The following is a 20,998-nucleotide window of genomic DNA, read 5'->3' as shown; positions in this document are numbered from 1 at the left end:
GGGGAAACCACTATGAAAGGACATGAGTAGAATCAGTATTGTGGTTTACATGCGTATTGATTTTGGCAATACTAAATATTACTAGTTCTACTCCCTTGACCGTAGCAAAATCATATGTTGTACACAATTAGTATGCTTTAGTTATTGTTGTTGTTATTTTTATTATTGTTGTTAGTAGTAGTAGTAGTAGTAGTAGTATTAGTAGTGATGAAATACAATGCTGGTGTTTCCACTTCTAGCTACACAGTGAGACCATAATCCTACCCTGGTATAATAAACTCCATATAATATTACAATATCATTTATGTTAGTCCAGTATGCCTCCTATGTCTACATACTGCTTTTTTAAAATTAACAAACCAGTCTATATTGCAATGTTTTTTTTTTTTGTTTTTTTTTTTGTTTTTTTGCTTCTGTAGTTCATTTACTGAAGTTCTGATCAAGTTTGTCATCTGATTTTTAGGGATGGTTCTGGTTCGTACTGAAGCTGGCCAGCTGGTGCTGGTTCCTCAGCAGGTTTTGGCCCAGGCCAAAGCTCAGAATCAGAGTAAACCTGCTCTCTCTCCCAGGCCAGCGACACCAACCACGACAGCCACCTTCAGGGTCACCACTCCTGTGGTCCAGGTATGTCAGGACACATAATTCCTCACCAGGGTGTTACTGGGATGCGGTACTCTAAAAATATCATAATGTTCCCACAGCAAATTTACCACAAATCACTCGAGGCACGTTCAGTGTCTGTGTGTGTGCTTTCAGACTGGAGCTCAGTTAGCTAAGAAATGAAGGTACATTTTAAAATGATACATTTTGAGACACAAGTTGACACAAGTCGGGAATTTCTACCAAATAAAAATAGCCAGACTTCGCTTTTTCTGTGCTAAAGATTAGCCCATAAGGTTTGAGCTCTCAGATTTGTTTTTATGATATTGTCTTGCTTTGCAGTCACCTGTGTCAACTCCTGCTATCCGCCCCATTCCTCCGGCGCAGGCGAAGGTGGTCCAGGCAGCAGGCCCCGCCAGTCCTGCTCTACAGGTACATTTTACTAGGATTGACAGAATTTTCCTGCATGTAATTTCCAAGAGTGAATAAAGTCACGAGTACTGATGCAACCCAAGAAGGCGTGCTATTATAGCCATCTGTGGCCGTACATAACTGGCCTTGCTCTCTCTCAGCAGGAGAGATGGGTCTTTCATCACTCTTCCCCGGCACTCAAGTGTGAGCCATGGCCATGTCAGTGTCTGTTAACTGGTATAAGGAATCACACAGTTAGCGTGCGTCTCCAAGCGTGGTCAGCTTGTCAGTGACATTGTTCTAGCTGCAGATGCAGTAGTGTTAAATGTGTCTGGAAAAAGCATGTGCTAGGCTTCTCTCACGCAGCTGACAGCACTGTATGATTGAGTGAGACCCAGCTAGTGGGCAGGAATTGGCCAAGACCAAACTGGGGACTAATATGAGTAGAAATCAAGAAAAGGGCATACATTGTTGTCTAACAGGAGCTATGTAGAATGTATTACATTTACTTATTTATATTTCTCAGGAACCCATCATTACATAAAGTACTTTTATTTATGTATTATGATTTTTTTTTTTTTTATATTGTAAATTATATATAATTTATTCTTACAGATTTATTTTGTTTTATTCATATAATCTGAAGCATCATATACACTATTTCCATTTTTTTTAGTGGACACCTCTTCTAATGAATGCATTTAGTGCACATTGTCTAGTCGCTGCAGATAAGTATTGCCAGTAGAATAACTCTCTGGAGCAGATAAACATAAATATATTGGCACCATGCCTAATGCCAGGTGATCATCCAACATCCTGACCTCACTAACGTTCTTGTCTCTGAATGCAATCAAATTCACAGCAGTGCTCCAAAATCTAACAGAAAGCATTCTGTGGACAGTACAGACAGTTACTCCAACAAAAGCAGGATAAACTATTTTTAATGCCCTATATTGGGGAAGAAACAATGAATGAGCGGGTGTCTCAATACTTTTGTCCATGTAGTATATGTGTAACATACTTATATTCATATTAAAGCTGTTGTAGTTGATAGTTGTTAGTAGTATATATGTATATATAACATGTATATATGTTTGTGTGTGTGTATGTAGAATGAGTAAACTTTATTCTTCATTACAATGGTACGGTAGTGCTGCAGTGTTGTCTGGGAGATTATGCAGTATAGTATTAAGCAACACTTAGTCTGGAGTAAAACTGATGTTGTGTTTTTCTTATAGAAGAGTCCAGTGGTGACAGTCAGTTCTGCCCCAAAACCTGCTGGCCCCACGGTCATTACAGCTGGAGCCCGTGTCCAGACCCCTCAGACTCATATCCTGAAACCCTCACCTGTTCCAGCATCCCCTGTCCCAGCCGCAGGAACCACCGGCCTCTCTCCGGTAGCCAGCTATTCTGTCCTTTCTGAAAAGCCATCTTTTCACTTTTCCATGTCCGAATTCAAGGTTCTGCATTTAAGAAGTGGTTCTTATGTAGTCATTAAACTTCATTTTGCCCAGTGTGGCTTGACTTCTTGTCTATGTGCTGCTACCTGCTCTTTAGTCAACAGAATAAACATAAATGATGTATGCTTCTGTTTGGCTGTTTCCAGTTTTTACATTTTCCCCACTTATTTTAGGAAATGCAGGAGAATGTGAAGAAGTGCAAGAACTTCCTGGCAACGCTGATCAAACTGGCATCCCATAATTCCCCATCTCCTGAAACATCTCGAAACGTGAAGGCACTCGTGCAAGACCTTTTGGTGAGAGTTGTTGGCCCTTTGTAAGGTCAATCAGGGACAGACAAGCACAGAAACCATCTCAGGCAACATACAATCTGATATAATGATTGTGAGCTTGTCTGTGGGTATCTGTGTGGTCATTTAGACTTAAAGGGGGAATTGAATTTTGGAAAAGGGGAATGTACTGTAAATGGCAGTCAATGTTTTTTGTTTTGTTTTGTTTTTTAAATGGCAGTATGTTGATGAAGTCATTTAAATGCAGACATACTGCAGAATTTCCTGTGAACTATTAAAGAAAAGTTTTAAGGATGTTGTTCCTGCCCTCAACAGTAGATGTCAGCAACCCATTTCTTTTTAAATGAAGCCTCCTCCACAGAAGAGATGTGCTATGATAACTTTGCTGCATATTTCATTTCTAATAAAGTGCTTTGTTTAATTCTGATCAGGATGCCAAAATCGAGCCTGAGGAATTTACAAATCGTTTGCAGACGGAGTTGAAGTCTTCTCCTCAGCCCTACCTCATTCCTTTCTTGAAGGTAGTATCTACTCTCTCTTTCTGCCTTCTCTTTCTCTTTCAGCACCTCTGGACAGAAAGATGGCTTCATGCCTCTTTAAAAGAAACTGATCCAAATGGCTAATAGTAATCCTATTACTACTAGAACCCAACATACAAATCAGTAGGCTGATAATATCAGATATCAGGTCTATGTTGGCGATCTTCAGTTTTATCGATATTGGAGAAATTCTCACCAAAAAAAGCTTGGTGATTATTGGTTGTAATATAACCTTACTAGAACTTGCATTCTTCCAAAGACAGGGGAACACATTAGCCAGCTGTACCACTGAGGAACCACATATGAGACATCCCTTGTTTAACACTGCATAAAATCAAGACTGAAAACCACCTGGTTAAACAAAACACAAACTTGCTTTAAACATGCATCCAAATTAAGAGCTAATGAACAGTAAGAAGACATGCCACAAATTGTAATTAATGGTTGTAATACATTGCTTGGATCTGAATAACTATCCAGTGATATCAAACTAATAACCTGCAGATTGGTAGTCATTAGCTTCCATTCGTCTTAAGCCTCATTTAGCAGAATTTGCCAACAGATATCAGATTTGAGTTTATTAATTGAATTATTAAAAGGTAACGGCAATTAGGGATGTAGGCATTCAGGGTAGACAGATCCAAATGTTGTGGACACTCCTTCAAATGAGTGCGTTCGGCTACTGCAAGTTGCACCCGTTGCTGACACAGATGTGCAAATGCGTGCACACACACACAGTAGAAGAGTATTTCCAATAGAATAGGACTCTTTTAAGCAGATAAACATAAACCTATTGGCACCAGGCCTAATGCCAGGCATGGGCTAGAGGGGTACAGAGCCCCTAGCATTGAGTTGTGGAGCGGTGGACCTGTGTTCTCTGGAATGCGGGAAAGCCTGTGAATATCTTCGAGTTGGGAAAAACAATGAATAAGGAGGTGTCCCAATACTTTTCTCCATCTAGCATAGACCTTGGATACTCTAGCAGTGCACCTTGGTTTATTAACTCTCTGGTCAGTGGAGTATAAATGGACCAACATCACCAACATTGATAAATGAATATCTGTCTTATTCATGGGCTGAGTTTTGATGGTCAATCTCGCATTTAATTGATTGTGTGCAGAAAAGCCTTCCTGCTCTGAGGATGACCCTGCTGAACTCGCAGCAGTCTCTGATCCAGCTGTCCCAGCCTACACCCTCCACCCCTGTCACTGTGTCCACCATTAAAGCCCCGGCTCCTGTCCGCTGCCCCGTCACCACAGTACCCCCTGTCCGGCCCGCTGTTGCCCAGGACCAGACTGTACGTATACTCTCCAGTTATACTCTCTCTCTCTCTGTAGAAAGATTACCTATGTGCTTGTAGAGTGCAGCATCTTCACTGTCTGTCCCCTGTGTCTCTTCTGAAGGCCATTAAGAGGGCACAGCCTAGTCCAGCTAGGATGCCAGTCGTGGTCACGCAGACAATCCGGCCTCAAGGTGTGTATACCTGGATACGTTGTTTTAGTAACTTTCAGTGATTGTGTACATTCAAGTTTGTATCCACAACCTTATTGTTCTTACCAAGCAGATTTGTTGAATATCGAGTGCTTGCCAAAACTTTGGGGACACTAAGTTTTTTTGTAAATGAACAGCTCTCTGTTTGTTTGAGCCCAGCTGGCCAATTACAGTTAATATACAGTTAATAAGACTGCGTTGTGGTCTTATTGGTAAAGTATAGCAGATAATACCAAACAATTAGTGAATGTTTTGGTATCACTAGGATTCAAACTCAGCTAATGAGAGTAAGAATAGTACTTTATTTATTTTTTTATAGCTCATCATACAGATAACAGCTCAGTGTATCTCATAGACTGATCCTGGGCAGCACATTTTGTTGGTACCCCTATGCAGACACATGACTATATCTGACAATTGGCCAATACGTTGAAGATGTTTGTGAATGGAAATCATCAAAATGTGCTAGACACTTAGCCTCCAGAGTGTGACATGCCTGTATTACAGTTGTCACATTGGAACCATGAATGAAGCACCCCTTTAAAATACAGGACGGCTGTAAGATGTGAACACGAAGCATGATCATGGGTGAAATTAAATGTGTAATAGTGTTGTAATGACCTTTTACAGAAAAATTTAGCAATACATATAGGGGGGGGTTGTTGAGTGTGTGTCTATACTTGTCATCTTTGGTCTGATTTAAAAGTTGTTGTTTTCTTTTTTTAGGGAACCAAACTACAAGTATATACACTAAACAAAATAAAATGAAAACCAAGGCCTACTAAATTCTGAAATTTAAGCCTTGATGAGTTTTGCTAAGAAATGCGACCTGACTGACAGACTAATCTCACAATTAAATCATTTCCTTGGTGTAAAGAACAAGTTTTGCAGTTTTTCTCAGCCACTGATTACAGTTCCAGTCCATACTGGAACGCTTCAAATGTTTGAAGAACTGAAAGGTTTGATAAGGTTTGAAAGGGGATAAATGTGTGGCCTTTATCAGTATTTCCACTTCTATCAGTTGCCGATTTGAATTTTCCAGTAATGTGTTTAATACGTTAAGTTATTGGGTATGGGCAGAGTGTTTCAAAAGCCTGGGGTCCCTGAACTTTTGGTTGACAGTGTAAATTAGTACCCTGTTAAATTTCATTAAGTGCTCTTGATAAAATTTCATTTTGGAGCATGTGTAAGCTTCATTAGTGGCTGTTAAAGCAGTCTGCTGTATCTGTGTTTTTTGTGTTGCAGTTCCAGTGGTCAGAGGACCAACAGTACAAGTGAGAGGTCCTGTGGGAATCACCATGCAGGCCTCAGCCAATCAGAAACAGAAGCTGAACGACCCGGGAGGTGGAACTTTCAAGTACGAGTCAAGCTCTGCTGAATCTTGATGGTTTTTGTAGCAGTTAAATAACTAAAGGCTTAGATGAATCAACATGTGAAGACACTGATGATTTCTCAAGAAACTCTCTGGTTTTAGTCGTGTAAATAAAATAGTTTTAATATAAATATGTATGAATCAGAAATTACCAGTAAATGGCAAAATTCCAGATTGGGAAGAGTTCCAGAGTGGAGAAAATTGATTTTGGGTCGTTTTCTTAAAGAATTATTAGGTCACTAATGACTGTCAAGATTTAAAAAGCATAAAATACGCTGTGTGAACGATGGTTGTAGAAAAGGCATTTATCTCCTGCGTTTTGGACGCCAAGTCATTCCATCAAATTTTCATTGGCTGCCATTATGAAGATGATCCATTTTGGTAAACATCTTGCTGAAAGACCCAGTGGAAGCCAAATGTGTCTACCTGCATTTATTGCATGACAAGTGAAACGCTAACTGAATTTGCCAAGTTGCTGTCTTGATCTTGCCGGCCACTAGGGTGCAGCATTTCTCTTGGAGAGAATTTCTGTAGGGCAGAGAGTTCTGGGAAAATTAGGGATCAAACAGCATGTGATGGAAGGAAAGTCACTGACACAAATATCTATCTTATACATTATTAAGATGCATTTCTCCTTATCAGAGTTTTGGAGCTTCTGTCATTCATTAATTAACTTTTTTTTATGGTTTCTTTTTTTAGGCTTCAAATACAGCGAATTATCCCTTTTTGTTATTATTAACATTATATGTAGATTAATTCTCTCCACCCTGCAGCCAAATTGTTTCTTGTTCATCTATTGCAGGGATGATGATGACATCAACGATGTGGCATCGATGGCAGGTGTCAACCTGAATGAGGAGAATGCTCGTATATTAGCCACAGGCTCTGAGCTGGTGGGCACGCAGATCCGTTCCTGCAAAGACGAGACCTTTCTGCAGGCAAACTTGCTGCACAAGCGCATCCTTGAGATCGGTACGAAATAAACACACACTGTCTCGTACATAAAGCATAAAGATGAAGCTGCATACACAACCTGCTTTATGACTGAGGCTTGGACGAAAAAGAAACCAGTCAAGGGCATATAAGTACTGAGCTTTAATTAAATAACAGCTTTAGCGTCAAAAATCTAATCCTAACAGCTGTTCCCTTACAAGAAATGTTGCTGACCAGCCAGCTAGCTTATGCTATAAGGCTCTAACAAGGCATTGAAACCTCCAGCACCAATCAAAAACTCACTTCACTGCTGTCATGTCATACACTGCGTTCCTCTTGCCTTCCAGCTCTAGTCTCATTAGGACAAGAATTGCAATTAGTATTCAGAAACATTTAACTTTTGTTAAAAACATTGAATCAGTGCTCACTATTATGAATCGAATCAAAACAAATCCAGTATGAGCAAATCATTTGATCCCAGTACTTTGGAGAAGTTTGGAGTCTGTGTTCAAAGGATGGAAAACAGTGTTGTCAATAATATTCAACCAGTTTGGTTCTGGAAAAGGATTTTTTCATGTTAGCTCTCTGCGCTAGTTTCCAATGATCAGTAGGAGTTTACTGGGCAGTAAAAAGTATTTTTAGGAATGATGAATTTCCAGAATGATGAACATGGTTGCAGGCGGCTGGAAAAAGCTGTAAAACCTTGAAAAGGAACTTGTTGGTAAAGTTAAAGCAGCATTATATAGTTGTACCTCATTGTGGTGTTCCCTGTAATAGGGAGAATGCTGTCTCTGTCATAGCTGCTCTGCCAGTAACTTGTAACTTTGGTATAGCTGCACAAGACCTCTCGCCAGATCTGTGTAATGTTGTGTGGTTATTCCTGGTTATTTCTTCTAGTTGTCAACAAAGGCACATGTACAGCTGTCCATGAGGGGGCGCATAAAGCATGCATTTTGTATTCATGCCAGTGGTTCCAAAGTGAATTGCACTCCCCAACAGTAGGGGGTGCCCAGGAGCAAACAAATATACATTTTCATATAATTCTGCTTTAATGGGCAGAATAACTTGTATGCATTTTGATTTGTAGTTTGTGATTTAAATCTGCATATTAAATGCATTATTACTAGTGGTTCCAAACTTTTGATTGGTATGACCAGTGGTAGTAAATCACATGTCTCAAACAAAAGCAGCAGCTATCTTGTAACCATAATTTTATTTATTTTATCATAATTTTTTTTTCAGCTATATAGACAGTGCGCCATACAGTGTCAAAAGCCACAACTCTGTTTAATGAGACTTTACAGCCTGGGCCATGTGTGTGATGAATTAAGCATGTGGTTAGCATTCTGCTAATTAATAATACACTTCCATTACTTGTTGGCGACCAAATGTTTTGGCTGATTTGCAGTAAGGTAGTGCAGTCGACACAATTATGTCCATATGTTTGTAGACACCCCTACTTTTTAAATTGCCTTTAAGTCCATTTCTGACACAGATACAAATACAGTTTCTGTAGATGAGTATTGCCAATACAATAGGCCTCCCTGAAGCAGATAAACATGAACCTATATGCACCATGCCTAATGCCTTGTATAGGCTAAAGGGTATAAGGGAGCTGTGGTGCAGTGGAACAGTGTTCTCTGAAGTGATAGTGCTTCATCCAACACTTGAAGCACTCACTCAGGATGAGTTGGGAAAGAGGTGTGGTGGTGATCATTCAACATTCTGGGCCTTACTAAGGCTCTTGTCGCTGAATGCAGTGATATCTTCACAGCAGTGCTCCAAAACCTCGTAGAAAGCCTTCCCTGTGCAGTAGAGTTACTGCAAGATAAACTTTTTTTTTTTGTAAGATAACCTTGGTTTTGGAAAAAAACAATGACTGGACTGGTGTCTCAGTGCTTTTGTTCATATAGTGTAGCTTTCTCTAAGCATTAAAAAAGTGAGACATTGCTAGTATACTTCATTCAACACAGAAAGCCTAATCTGGGTCATAGCATCTATGTCTGGTGTAGAAACACCAGGAGTTGCCCTTTACCTCGGCTGCTCCTGTTTCTTTATGGGCTAACTGCAGAGTTATGATGGCAGACTGAGTGCCAGAAGCACACAGAGCCAATAGGAATAAAGAGTCTGTCCCATTCACCTCTGTTTAGCCTCCCCTAAAGTCTACTACACTTCTAGTGCACTTCCACTGGCCTCTCACTCACTCACTCACTCCCTCACTCACTCTCTCTCAGTCTAATGAGTGCTTGGTATAGTGAGGCTCAGCCATCCTCAGGCTGCGTATGAATACTTTATGGGCCTTCCTCTGATGCCTCTCTGTCAGTTTGTCATGTGTGCTGGACCAAGAGGAAGCCCGGGGCTCTCTTCCCGACAAGGTCACGGCCATACACACACTCGCAATGAGCCACGCAAGACACATGCAAAAGAGGAGAAGGAATGGATTAACGCACATACACAAACAAATGACATATGTAGGCAGGATACATATTCATGCTTTTGGTACCTGTTTGTCCACACAGGCGATGGAAATGAGGGGGAAGTATGTATGTCATAATGATGTAGATTAAGGGTGTGTGTGTGTGTGTGTGTGTGTGTGTGTGTGTGTGTGTGTGTGTGTGTGTGAGACAGCAGGAACCAGCAAGCTGGTCAAAACTAGCCTTGGTATGATGAACGTGTTGGTGGAAACTGCACAGAAAGGAAGATATTCAAATGTAGAGGTATTTAAATATAAGGGAAGGGGAACATTTTTCAAGTGGGGTAAAAAGGTCTTATGATCTTTAAAGAAATATAAGGACAGCGGGGTGTACCACAAAGCAAGGTTTTTCAGGATTGTCCAATAGGAATGCCTCACATCTCCCTTCCTTTTGGACAGACTGGACATTGGCTCTCCCACATGTTTAGGGTTTACACTCATGAGCCAAATGACCTTGTTCCAACAACATATGTCAAGTTCTGGTATGTAGTATTGACACTTAAGTATGAACTTAACCACCCATTCTTGTAGTTGGCATGTTGGATGCAGGAGAAATGGTCAGGAGTGAAGATCTGAGCGACATAGACGAGGGCCACTGGGTCCAAACATCTCAAAATTGCAAGGCTTTAGATAGGCTCCTGATCAGTAGTGGTGGGTAACTATTCAGTCTGAGGAGGGACATATTTAAAAATCTGGCAACAGACTATTTGGCATCCATGGCTCATCGGTGTGTGAGGGTGAAGAAGGCTATCCTATTTAGCTGGAACCAGCAGATTGCCTTCTATGGCACGGTTTCACAGGGTGTAATGATGGTTACAGGAGGAAAACACAGTGGCATCACTCAGATGGCACACAGTGCATCCCTCCCTGCTGTGTAGCTGCTGCCTAGTCAGAGTGCCCATACTAACCCCTGTCCACCATATAACGCATCTACTGCTACAGCCTTGGTGCCAGATACCACAGGAGACCTTCAGAGGTCAGAAGCTTTATCAGATGTTTTGGTGACTTGATCGGGACCTACACAACCTTATGCGGGTGCTTTTATAGTTATAGCTGATTGGTGTAGTGCATGATTTCAAAACAAAGGCTGTGTTCTAGTGTCCTGATCTTATGCTCTAGCCACAAGCAGTATGTTAGCTTGTGGCTAGTGTTTTATCATGGGGCTAACATGATCGTGCTCACTGAATTCCAGCATGGTACTGTATGTAATAGGATGCCACTGTTCCAACAAGTCAGTTGGGGAAATTTATTTCCTCTTAGAAGATATTCCACCATCAACTGTGAGTAGAAGCGTTAAGGAACCATAGCACCCCACCCACGAAGTGTAAGACCACGTAAGGTTGCAGAGCGGGGTCAGGGCCGAGTGCTGAGCTGCGAGTATAGTGCAGAAAAGTCTCCAATGCTCTGCTGACTCCGCTGTAACCGCAGCTTCAACAGGAGGCTTGGAGCTCTGCAAAGAGGGACCAACTTTACATTAATGCCTATGGATTTAGAATGGGATGTCATAAAAGCTCTTGTAGGTGTCCCAATACTTTTGTCTGTGTAGTGTGCAAAAAGTGATTTTATATATATATATATATATATATATATATATATATATATTAGCAATCCCAGATAATACCAATTCCAGTTAGCATGATAAAATTCCTAAAAAAAATCTTTTGATTGCTTCTCAATCAAAAAACTACAAAGTGGCACATTCTGATCCCTGTAGATTTCAATTACTGCACTCATGTATATTCCATTCAACACCTGACAGACCCACCTTTTTCACCCCCTCAGTTGCAAAGCCAGGCTTTTTCTTTTTTCCTAGATAAGATTAGGTGCAGAAAGTGAAAGGTGGGGGGGGGGATCAAGCAGAAGTGAAAGGTTCAGAGGACCCCTCTCATCTCTGCACTCCTTCCATTATTGTATTTAAGCAAATTCTCTCTTTCCCTTGCGTTTGATTTAGTATACAGTGCATACCAATGAGCGCCGGCGGTTATGTGCTATTACATGCAGCCTGGCTGCGGTTGTTACACTGTCGCCAGCGGCTGGATTGTGTTAAAAATGTAAATCTTCCTCTGGGGGAGATGGGAGTGTGTATGTGTGTGTGATGGCTACAGTGTAGATGAATAGAGAAGAGGTGGGGAAGCGACACTATACAGCTCCACCTGCTGGATATGTATGTTTGTGTGGGAGTCTAACAGAGGACAGCAGTAATGTGTGTTTTTCAGTTGATGTCTGAATGTCCATTTCTGTTTCTCCAATATTTTTATGCACCTCTGCCAGATGATTTTACTGCAGCAGTTCAGCAAAGCCTAAACAGTTTACATTTTCCATTTAATAAATATGTCTAAATGATTAAGAACCTCATCAAATATCAATTTTGGTTAAAAACTGATGTGGATATGTTAAAAAAAATTAAAGCAATGCAGATGCCAATGTGGCACTGATTCAGATATGTCCTTGGTATTAACTAGATATGGTGTGATGCCACTTTCTTTTCTGAAACGTATATAGTTTTGAAATCTTAAGTATCAACCAATACTAATCCGCTGGTGGTGGTGGTGTTGTTTATTAATAACCGTGAGCTAAAGAATGAATTTAAGTATTTTACTTTGTTCTTTGTATAAATATTATATGTATAATAAATATATAACCTTGGTTGGGGTGACAAGTCCTTATATCAAACCTACTTACAACCCTGTTATTTTGCTTCAGAATGAAGCATGCTGCTGTTCCTATTACAGAGAGCTTGAGGGGAGATAAATGCACTCGGTCACACGGCGCCTTGTCATAAACTAGCCAATAAAAGCATAAGTTTAACACCATAACAAACACTAATTATTTCAGCGTCTCACTGGATAGCTTCTGCATGTTTCTTTCTTTTTCTTTTTTTTTTTTTTTTTTTTTTTTTTTTTTTTTTTTTAATTCAAGCTTCCCTTTCTGTGGTCACAAGGCCTCGTTCCCATAGCAACTCTTATTCCCATAACTAGCAGAGTCTTGAGATGATCTGCTGCTTCTTACTATCAACACCATGTTTACCTGAAGTCGCCATTGTGTTTTACTGTTTCACCACCTTTGATTAGGCCTACCGCTGTTGGGCTGGGTTTATGTAAACGAGTCACGACTGTTACATCACAGTTTTGGGGGTTTGGAATTGGCCTGTTTTCCAGCTTTGAAGGAGGAACAACAGTGTTTGAGATTCATGGTTTGTCACTTCTATGTACCAAACTCGTTATGTAACTATGCTAACTAAGTAAAAGCAGTTTGACTTTCTTGGGGCTTTTTAAGATAAGCATCTAAAAGGCTGTCGTTCTCAAACTAACAGTCTACCACTCCACTGGAAGTATTGGCATCCGTCCAGAAAATCTCTATGTGGATCCCTTCTTCATTGGCACTCCATTGGCAACCTTTGGACATGTACTGTGATGTGTAACCCGCTCTCTTTTTTCTTTCAGCACGGAAGTTTGGGGTGAACGAGATCGGGGGCGACGTGGTGAGCCTGGTGTCCCACGCTGCCGAGGTGCGGCTCCGCTCCATGCTGGAGAACGTCACAGCTCTCGCACAACACCGCACGGACTCCTGCAAGGTACGAGCCAACCACCAGCATGCACATCAAAGCTAAATGCTAATGTACAGGCTTTCTGGCTAACTTCATCCTGTTACCTGAGCTCGAGCCCAGTCTAACTCCTACACTCAGACTCCATCACGGTGCGGGGATGCAAATGTGAGAAATGCAAAGCTGTTGTAATTGTGAGCAGAGTTTCTCCTCCACATCAAAGCAGTGATTACGTCTGATCATGTCTGTTTTGGTACGCTTAGCAGCCTCTGACTAATGCCTGCCGTCATTACTGGGTTTCACTGATAACTTCCACTTAGTTTAGTATCTGTGTTCATGAACCCACCTGAAGCAACATTTGGGCCAATACAGCTCGCTATGGGAAAATTGGGGTGGATGATTTAAATTGGGGTTTTATTGCGATACGGAACAGCAGCGAAGACGAGTGTTTTTCCCCCGCAGGTAAGGTCTTTGTGAGTGTGACGGGTTCAGCATGTTTTGTAGTTAGTTTGTAGTTTTGTAGATATTAGGCTGGATCGTGTGCAGAGTGTAGCTAGTCATTTATTTCCATGTGAATTTTAAAACCTTCTCCGGGTTTCTGCGGATCCAGGCTGTTGTCATCAGCCGAAAGCGGGGCAAACTTCAGCGGTGACGGGAAAACTTGCCCTGCCAGCACGGCACACAGCCTTGCCTCAGAAAAAAAAAGGAAAAGAGACAGCGCGCGAGAGCGACAGATGAGAGGCAGAGTGGAGTGCTGTTACCGCCGCTAACAGGCTACAGCCTCAGAAGTTTGTGCAAGTGTGTGTGTGTTCCTCCGTGGGCTGTCTGGCTTTGGTCCTTGTCTGCGCCTGGCGCACTGCTTCACCTGGGAAGTGAGAACAGAGCTTTGCAAGAGAGTGTGCGAGTGCGTCTGGGGCTGCCTCCGAGAAGCTGCGAAACAAACAATTATCCCATTAACTCTGGGTGACCTACTAACTTCTCCTTAGTTCAGTCACGCAGGGAAAAGGAAGGAAAGTTTGGTGGAGCAGAAGTTGAGGCACTCGATGAAAGTCAATGCGAGGTGTATACGTATGCGTGCGTGTTTGCGCTTGTGGTCGTGAAGATGGTTTGGAGCTCATTGTGATGTGTTTTCCTGTTCCAGGATGAAGAGCGCTTGGAGCAGACGTCGGATGTGAGGACGCAGCTGAAGTTCTTCGAGCAGTTGGAGAGGCTGGAGAAACAGCGCAAAGACGACGAAGAGAGAGAGATCCTGCTCAAAGTCGCCAAAGTGAGTTGGAGAGCTGACCTATGAAGTGGTAGAACTTCACGAAATTCACTGTTTTCCCCTCCATCCCAAAAGCAGTCAAGTCAGGACTTGCTTTAGTGTCCAGTGCTGGTTCATTTAGCTTTGCACTGGAGCTACAAGGCTTATATAGATGATGATGGTTTTAATGAAGCATTCAAGCATCATGAAAACTGCCTTTATTTTGACATTTATGTAGCAAGTGTACCTTTTTAAATAAGAACGTCAGTCTCTGCTGACTGTAATCGTCAGAAAGGCAGCTCTGTCAGTCCCGCTGTGGGCCGGAACGCTACAACTGCACTATATAACTTTGGTTGAGCTGCATGAGACTTCTCGCGAGAACTGCGTAACCTGAGTCATATTTGGGTAAAGTCCTGTAATGTTACTCTATATATGTCAACAGATGTATGTGTACATCTGTCCATGAGGGGGAGCTCAAGGGTGACTTGTATTTACTGCAGTGGTGTAAAAGTGAATTACACTCCATGACTGTAGGAGGCGCCCAAGAGCAAAACGTCCAATTCTCAAATAGGCTTGCGTTTGTGGTTGGTGTATCATTGCTGTTTAGACAAAATGGACAAAACAGTCAGTCAGAACCGAACACCACACAAGCATAAATGCTTTGAGGCAAGTGAGACAATTTAGACATAGAGTTCTCACAGCGCTAATTGGTGGGCAGTTTTCATTGCTTGTTGGCGGCATTAGCCTCCTAGCGCGATTGCAAAACTAAAGGAGCAAATATCAGACACTTGGCTGATGGACTGTTTTTGGGGTAAGAAGAAAATTGTGTAAATTTGATTGTTGGCCAAGCCGTGGCTTTAATAAGCCTCCAGCGCCGTGCTCATCTCCGTAGTGTAAACAAAGCCAGCAGCTTGCACACAGCTCCACTCAGGGATAAAGCCCGAACATATTTAGGTCATGGCTGTAATGATACAGTATGAGAATAAGGTTGAGGCTTAATTGAGCGGCAGAACGGGTGCCCGATTGCAGTTTGTTTTTCTGGACGCAGATTAAGGGCTAGTTTAAGCCTGAGTATCTTATTTATTTTCAGAGGGAACAGCTCCTGGGGTCAAAAACACCCTTCATTTCTCACTCCAGCCAACACTAACTTGAAGCTGGTTGGTGTCAAACTTTGTAAATTTCACAGGCGTCTGCAAGTATCTCCCCCACCCCCCCCCACCCCCAAAAAATCATTTCGTCATGAGTTTTTAGGATAATAATCAGGTGAATGTACACTTTAAGCTTACCAGTATCTAAATTCTGACATTTGTACAAAAAGTACACTGATTCCAGCCACATAAGTGATGTTAAAATGAAATACTTCTCATAGAATATTATTTAACTATTTATGAAATGTACGTTTTTTTTGGGAATTTAACCCCTTAAAAGCCAATGGCCCGCTGGCAGGCTGATGATTTTATTACACACTTGTACTACCAGTACAAGCCCTGACTAATATGACTTGGTGTGTAATAAGCCTCGGACTGTTAACAGGTGTGCCAGACTTATAATGGGTACATTTGGTACCCTTTAAGCTCTCCTTTGTTTCGGATAAGCTCACAATAATATGTTTTCGGGATGATCCGATCCAGTGAGTCGGGATCAGAAGCCGATCCAGACATTTTTAATGGATCAAGTATCTGCTCCGGTTCCGGTCCACTTCCGATCCTTAGGTTTACTGTAACAGGGCGCCATTAAATAGACATGATCCATAGCTGCTGCAGACAGACTTGTCATTTTTTTTAAGTAACAAGTAACCCCAGACAGAGTTCATCTGGGACCTTATTCCAGTGAGGAAAACTAAACAGAACGTTTAGAAAGTTTGAACTGCTTAGTGCGACAATGTTAATAGTTAGCAGCCAAAACAAAAGCTAAAGTTAGCTTTTTAGGCTATCTCTGCATTCCACCTTAAATAGTGCCACAGTTCCATAGAGTCCATTTCAACAGCAGAGCGTAACTGCTGCATTATTTAAGGTGGAACGGAAAATTCCAAGAAATATGAATCCTTAAAAATGACAGCGATCCACAACTATTGACCATTACAAACTGAAGATTTCTGGAATTGTGGATTATAAAATGGTCAGTAATACATGTGTTTTGATATCCTGGTTTAGCAGACATTCTTGTATACCTTGTATGCTAACTATGTACTGTAGCACCTGTGTCTAAAACAGTCTTTTTGGTTTAACTCGTACTATTTCTATCATCCAACAGGCGTCGTCATACTATGCATATTTTGAAAGCAAAATGCAGAGACACCCAAATTAAAAGTCAAAAATAAGGCCTGGATAGCCATATCTTAAAATGCAGTTATCTGATTGGCTTATCAGGGAATGTTTAGTAACCAAAACATTTTTATGTCAGATATCAAGCAAGGTAATACACTATCTTATTTGAGCTTAAATATGGTGGTGTGCTTAACAGGTATGTTTACCCTAATCGCTAGATTCTTGAATGGTTGGGCGAAAAAAGGCTTTCTATTCAGGTCGGATTAAGGGTTATTCAGTTTATGTCCATAACTGCAAAGCTGGAGAGAGCCTGACAGTCTCCAGCATCAACAAACAGCCAGCAGTAGCTTCCCAGCATGCATCTGGTCCATTGATGTTTCGTTCCATACAGCAAGGTGGGGGAGTATTGGGATCCCCCACAGGAGAAAGCATGCAACATGAAAGCAGAGGTAATTAGTTGACTTAAACAGCAGCGGCAACAGCGATGATGATGATGATGATGATGGTGACGTCCCGTTCCTAAGCCTCCTCGTTAGATTCCCTGCGCTGCGTCCCTATTCTAATTAAGCAGTCGAGTAATTAAGCTGTCAGCCAGGAGATAATTGCTCTTGTGTTGCTCTTCCCTGATTCACCACCAGCACTGTTTGTGAGTTAAGCTGACCTATTTATATGCACAGAGAGTGGAATTATAAGAAGATCCTGTGTTTTGAATTCTCTCAATAGCGCACCTTTCTGACGGCTGGATATCAGTTCACCTTTGACACCTGTGTGAACATTTCAGATGAATTATTTCAAGCTTTTTAGGTTTTATTAAAACATTTCTGAACGTGAATCTGTGCCTCAGATTGCTCTAATCGTTTGTTTTTCCTCTACAGAGTCGCTCCAGACAAGAAGACCCTGAACAGGCTCGGTTAAAGCAGAAAGCTAAAGAGGTGAGTCCAGTGGTGCTTTGGAAACGTGGCATACACATTTTACAAGTTACTCACTCGCTTGATATGCGACTATACTTTCTTTTTCCTTTTTTTCCTTCCCCTCTCTCCCTTCTTTCCTATCTTGAATTTTTGGTAGAGTCAAAACTTTATTCCACAAAACTAAGAGCTATAACTGCAGTGTGTTGTTGGCTACATGAAAAGTAAACTGAAATCTCTGGAGCTTTTTAAAGTAACTTGTAACGAAATCATCATGGAGTCAGAGATCATAATTAATATTAAGCATCTAAGTAATTTTGTAGGATATATTTTAAGCATATGTTGCCTCAATTGTATGGTTGTGGTGTTTCTAAACGTTAAAAGATCAGGTCAGTTTAGGCTGATACTTAAAGAGCTACACCAGCGTTTTTATTCCCGTTGTGACGTGATCACAGGAGGCTCATTGTTCAGAAATGCGCCACCCAAACAGAGCCATAAAGGTACAGCCCTGCACATTCTTTTGTGCATTCCTGCTTTAAAGTGCCCATATCAGCTCAGGAAGGGGTTGTTAAAGACCACAGTAACATTATCCATGTTAAATGACCACATTTACAGCTGGAGCCCGTGCTCTGGCTTGCTTGTCACGCTTCCGCATCCTCTTTCACTGTTCACGCAATCGGACCGAGAGTAGGAATCGTGGCCGATTTGTTCAGTTTGGGGAGGGTCTGGCGACGGTATACACTAGTTGGGGCAGTTGGGTTGAAAGCGGGGGATACACCATTATGTGCAGACCGGTGTGCCACAGCCAGACTTTGCTGGCTTTGTCAGTGATTTCACTGGTGTTGCTCTTTAACACAGAGGAACAACAATTTTAAATTGCTGTCAGCCAAATTATGGGGGCAGCCTGGGCCTAAAGGTTAGAGTGGGTTAGGGTTGGTGGTTGTGGGACCCGAAGGCCACTGGTTTAAGCCCCTGGACTAGCAGGAAATGGGATTGGGCAGATGTAAAGAAACTGTGCCTACCGCTTTGGGTGCATGTTCTTATTGCCCTGACTGTGTGTGTGTTCACTGCCACGGATGGGTAAATGTGGAGGTTAAATTTCATTGTACTGCGGTGTGATGACCATTAAGTGCGTTCCTAATTGTTAATCTATGTTCTGGCGGTTCTACTGTTCCACAGCTGATTTACCTGTAGAATTTAGATGTAGAACAGTTGGCTTCAAAAAATTCCCCTAAATGCAGCCAGTACACCAGGACATGGGGTGTCTCAGGTTGTTCTCTTTAGTGCAAAAAGCAGTTTACTTTGATCAAGCCAGCAGTAGCTATGTATACAGCACAGTTTAACTCGTTGGGCATTAGAAACAAGGAGAAATCAGGAAGCTATCTCAGGCCCTGGCTGTTGGGCCTGCTGTCTGCAGAGACATGAATCCAGTAATATAGGCTAATGGGCTGATCATCTTTACTATAAACTGCAGACCAAATGTTTGTATTGGCTGACCGGCGGTGGCTTAGGACTGATCCGGTGTTTTGAAAGCATTGCTCCATTGGCTTGTGTCGCTCTGCATCTTCGAGTATCTTCATTGCTTATAGTGCTTTCTTCCATCTGAGGCCGTATTGAGATGGAGAAAAAGAGAAGCACTTCATAAAGCCGCATTTACACCTTTCCAGATCAGACTGTGGCTAACTAGAATAATGAGAGAATAAAGTGAACACTGAAGGAGCTTTTTGTTTTTCCTTACAGTGCAGGGACAGTACCTTGTCTTGGTAAGCACATGATTGCGCTGATTGTCTGAGGGACTCGTATCTGAAGTTGTATTTTAGGTCCTGACCAATATATATATATATCATTGAACTGATAAAGCTAGCTTTAATGAAGGCTTCCATACATTTATCAGCATTGACTAAAATGCATGATTTGGACATAAAATGTGATATTTAATAAAGCTGGCTGATGTGGTGATTTTCATTATTATATTGAGATTCACAGAATGCTTTTATAAATGTAGCGTAAATTCTTAAAGAACCATGGCCAGCTGCACATTTCATCATGTAAAGTGATTAGTGTTGTTGTTGCTGTTTAAGTGGTTGAAGTGCAGCTGATCAGAGGATCGCTGGTTTGAATCCCAGGCATGCTGCTAGACATCGGCAGCCGAGGCCCAGAGAGAGCACAATTGGCCTTGCTCTCTCTAGGGTAGGTAGATGGCGCTCTCTCCCCACCTCGCTTCGCTGCGGTGCTGGCCGTCACTGGCGTCTCCGGGCTGGTGCATTGAAGCCAGGAATGCGGCGCTTTCCTCCAGTTGCGTTGGTTGTCCGGTGATGTTGCACCGGCAGCAGTTTGAAAAATGAGAAGGGGGCACGTATTGGTCAGCCCTCACTATTGTCAGGGGCATTGCATGCGATGGAGGGAGGAAGAGTACATACGGGTTGGGTAATTTGTGGCCCAAATTAGGAAGAAAATGAGTGAATGAATTTTGTCTGCAGTTACATGTGTTGTGGGATGTATTGTGTATTTAATGAAAATGTCTTTGAATACTTTCATATAATATGTTTGCCTTATCACCCACCCCTAGCTGGATATCAGGATGACTGAGAGTCCATAAATTATGCTTAAAAAAAAAATGTCTGACTGAATGTGTGAGCAGTGACACATGTGTGAGCAGTGACTGCTTAGCTACAGATATTGGAAGAATCTGTCAATATTATTGATTATTTGGTATTTGTTTTTTAGGTCTTTGTTTGCGTTTAGCTTCGTTTGTGTAGCGTGAGCTCGTTTGGAAGTCACCTTGCTCTTCAGAAGGTGACACATTCCTGCACCCCCTGCAGGTAGCGAAAGGGAACAGCCCCCTGAAGCCATGGCTCCACATGTTAATATCACTGCAGCATATCCAGCAATCTAGGGCTGGCGTCGGTGTTGCCGTCGGTAATGTAGCTCTTAGTTTCGTGTCCTTGACTTCAATAAGCTCCTCTAATTGAAGTGCTGCGTTCAGCGCTCTCCTGTGCGTTTATTAAGCCTTTGCTCTGGGGCCAGTCATTGTGGAGCTGGACAGCAGATAAGGATCAATAGGGATGGAGGGAGCAGCGCTGCCGGCATCGCTCTCTCCCTCCGCTGACCTTTTGGAAATGATTAGAGATTACAAGCGTCTCTCTCTCGCGCTCTCTCTCTCTCTCTCTCTCTCTCTCTCTCTCTCGCTCTCGCTCTCGCTCTCTCTCAAAATCTGTCTGTCTCTGTTTTCTTGTCTGTCTGCCTACTCTACATATCCAAATGTTTGTGGACACTCCTTATAATGACTCATGCAGCTACTTTAGGTTGCAGAGTATACAGCCCCCCAGTATTATGCTTGTTCTCTGGAATGATGGTGCTCCATCCAATACATTTGGGATGAGTTGGGGATGAGGTAAGGTGGTGAACCTCCAACGTCCTGTCCTCACAAATGTTCTTGGTCACTGAATGCAATCAAATCCTCACAG

General features: G+C 42.0%; 1 protein-coding gene across 1 annotated transcript in view; it reads left to right on the top strand.

Moving 5' to 3' along the window:
* The window catches only part of LOC140541330 (transcription initiation factor TFIID subunit 4), a 47,579-nt gene that overhangs the window by 2,023 nt on the left and 24,558 nt on the right, over nucleotides 1–20,998 (top strand). Inside the window, exons 2-13 of the mRNA XM_072663913.1 lie at nucleotides 464–624; nucleotides 943–1,032; nucleotides 2,250–2,408; nucleotides 2,645–2,767; nucleotides 3,193–3,282; nucleotides 4,421–4,597; nucleotides 4,704–4,773; nucleotides 6,037–6,148; nucleotides 6,966–7,135; nucleotides 13,013–13,143; nucleotides 14,255–14,380; nucleotides 17,499–17,555. Of these exons, the coding sequence (XP_072520014.1) occupies nucleotides 464–624; nucleotides 943–1,032; nucleotides 2,250–2,408; nucleotides 2,645–2,767; nucleotides 3,193–3,282; nucleotides 4,421–4,597; nucleotides 4,704–4,773; nucleotides 6,037–6,148; nucleotides 6,966–7,135; nucleotides 13,013–13,143; nucleotides 14,255–14,380; nucleotides 17,499–17,555 (1,466 nt within the window). The remainder of the gene's footprint in view (nucleotides 1–463; nucleotides 625–942; nucleotides 1,033–2,249; nucleotides 2,409–2,644; nucleotides 2,768–3,192; nucleotides 3,283–4,420; nucleotides 4,598–4,703; nucleotides 4,774–6,036; nucleotides 6,149–6,965; nucleotides 7,136–13,012; nucleotides 13,144–14,254; nucleotides 14,381–17,498; nucleotides 17,556–20,998) is intronic.

The sequence above is a fragment of the Salminus brasiliensis genome, chromosome 19, assembly GCF_030463535.1.
Source record: "Salminus brasiliensis chromosome 19, fSalBra1.hap2, whole genome shotgun sequence".
Lineage (NCBI taxonomy): Eukaryota > Metazoa > Chordata > Actinopteri > Characiformes > Bryconidae > Salminus > Salminus brasiliensis.
This window is presented reverse-complemented; position numbering and strand designations above follow the sequence as displayed.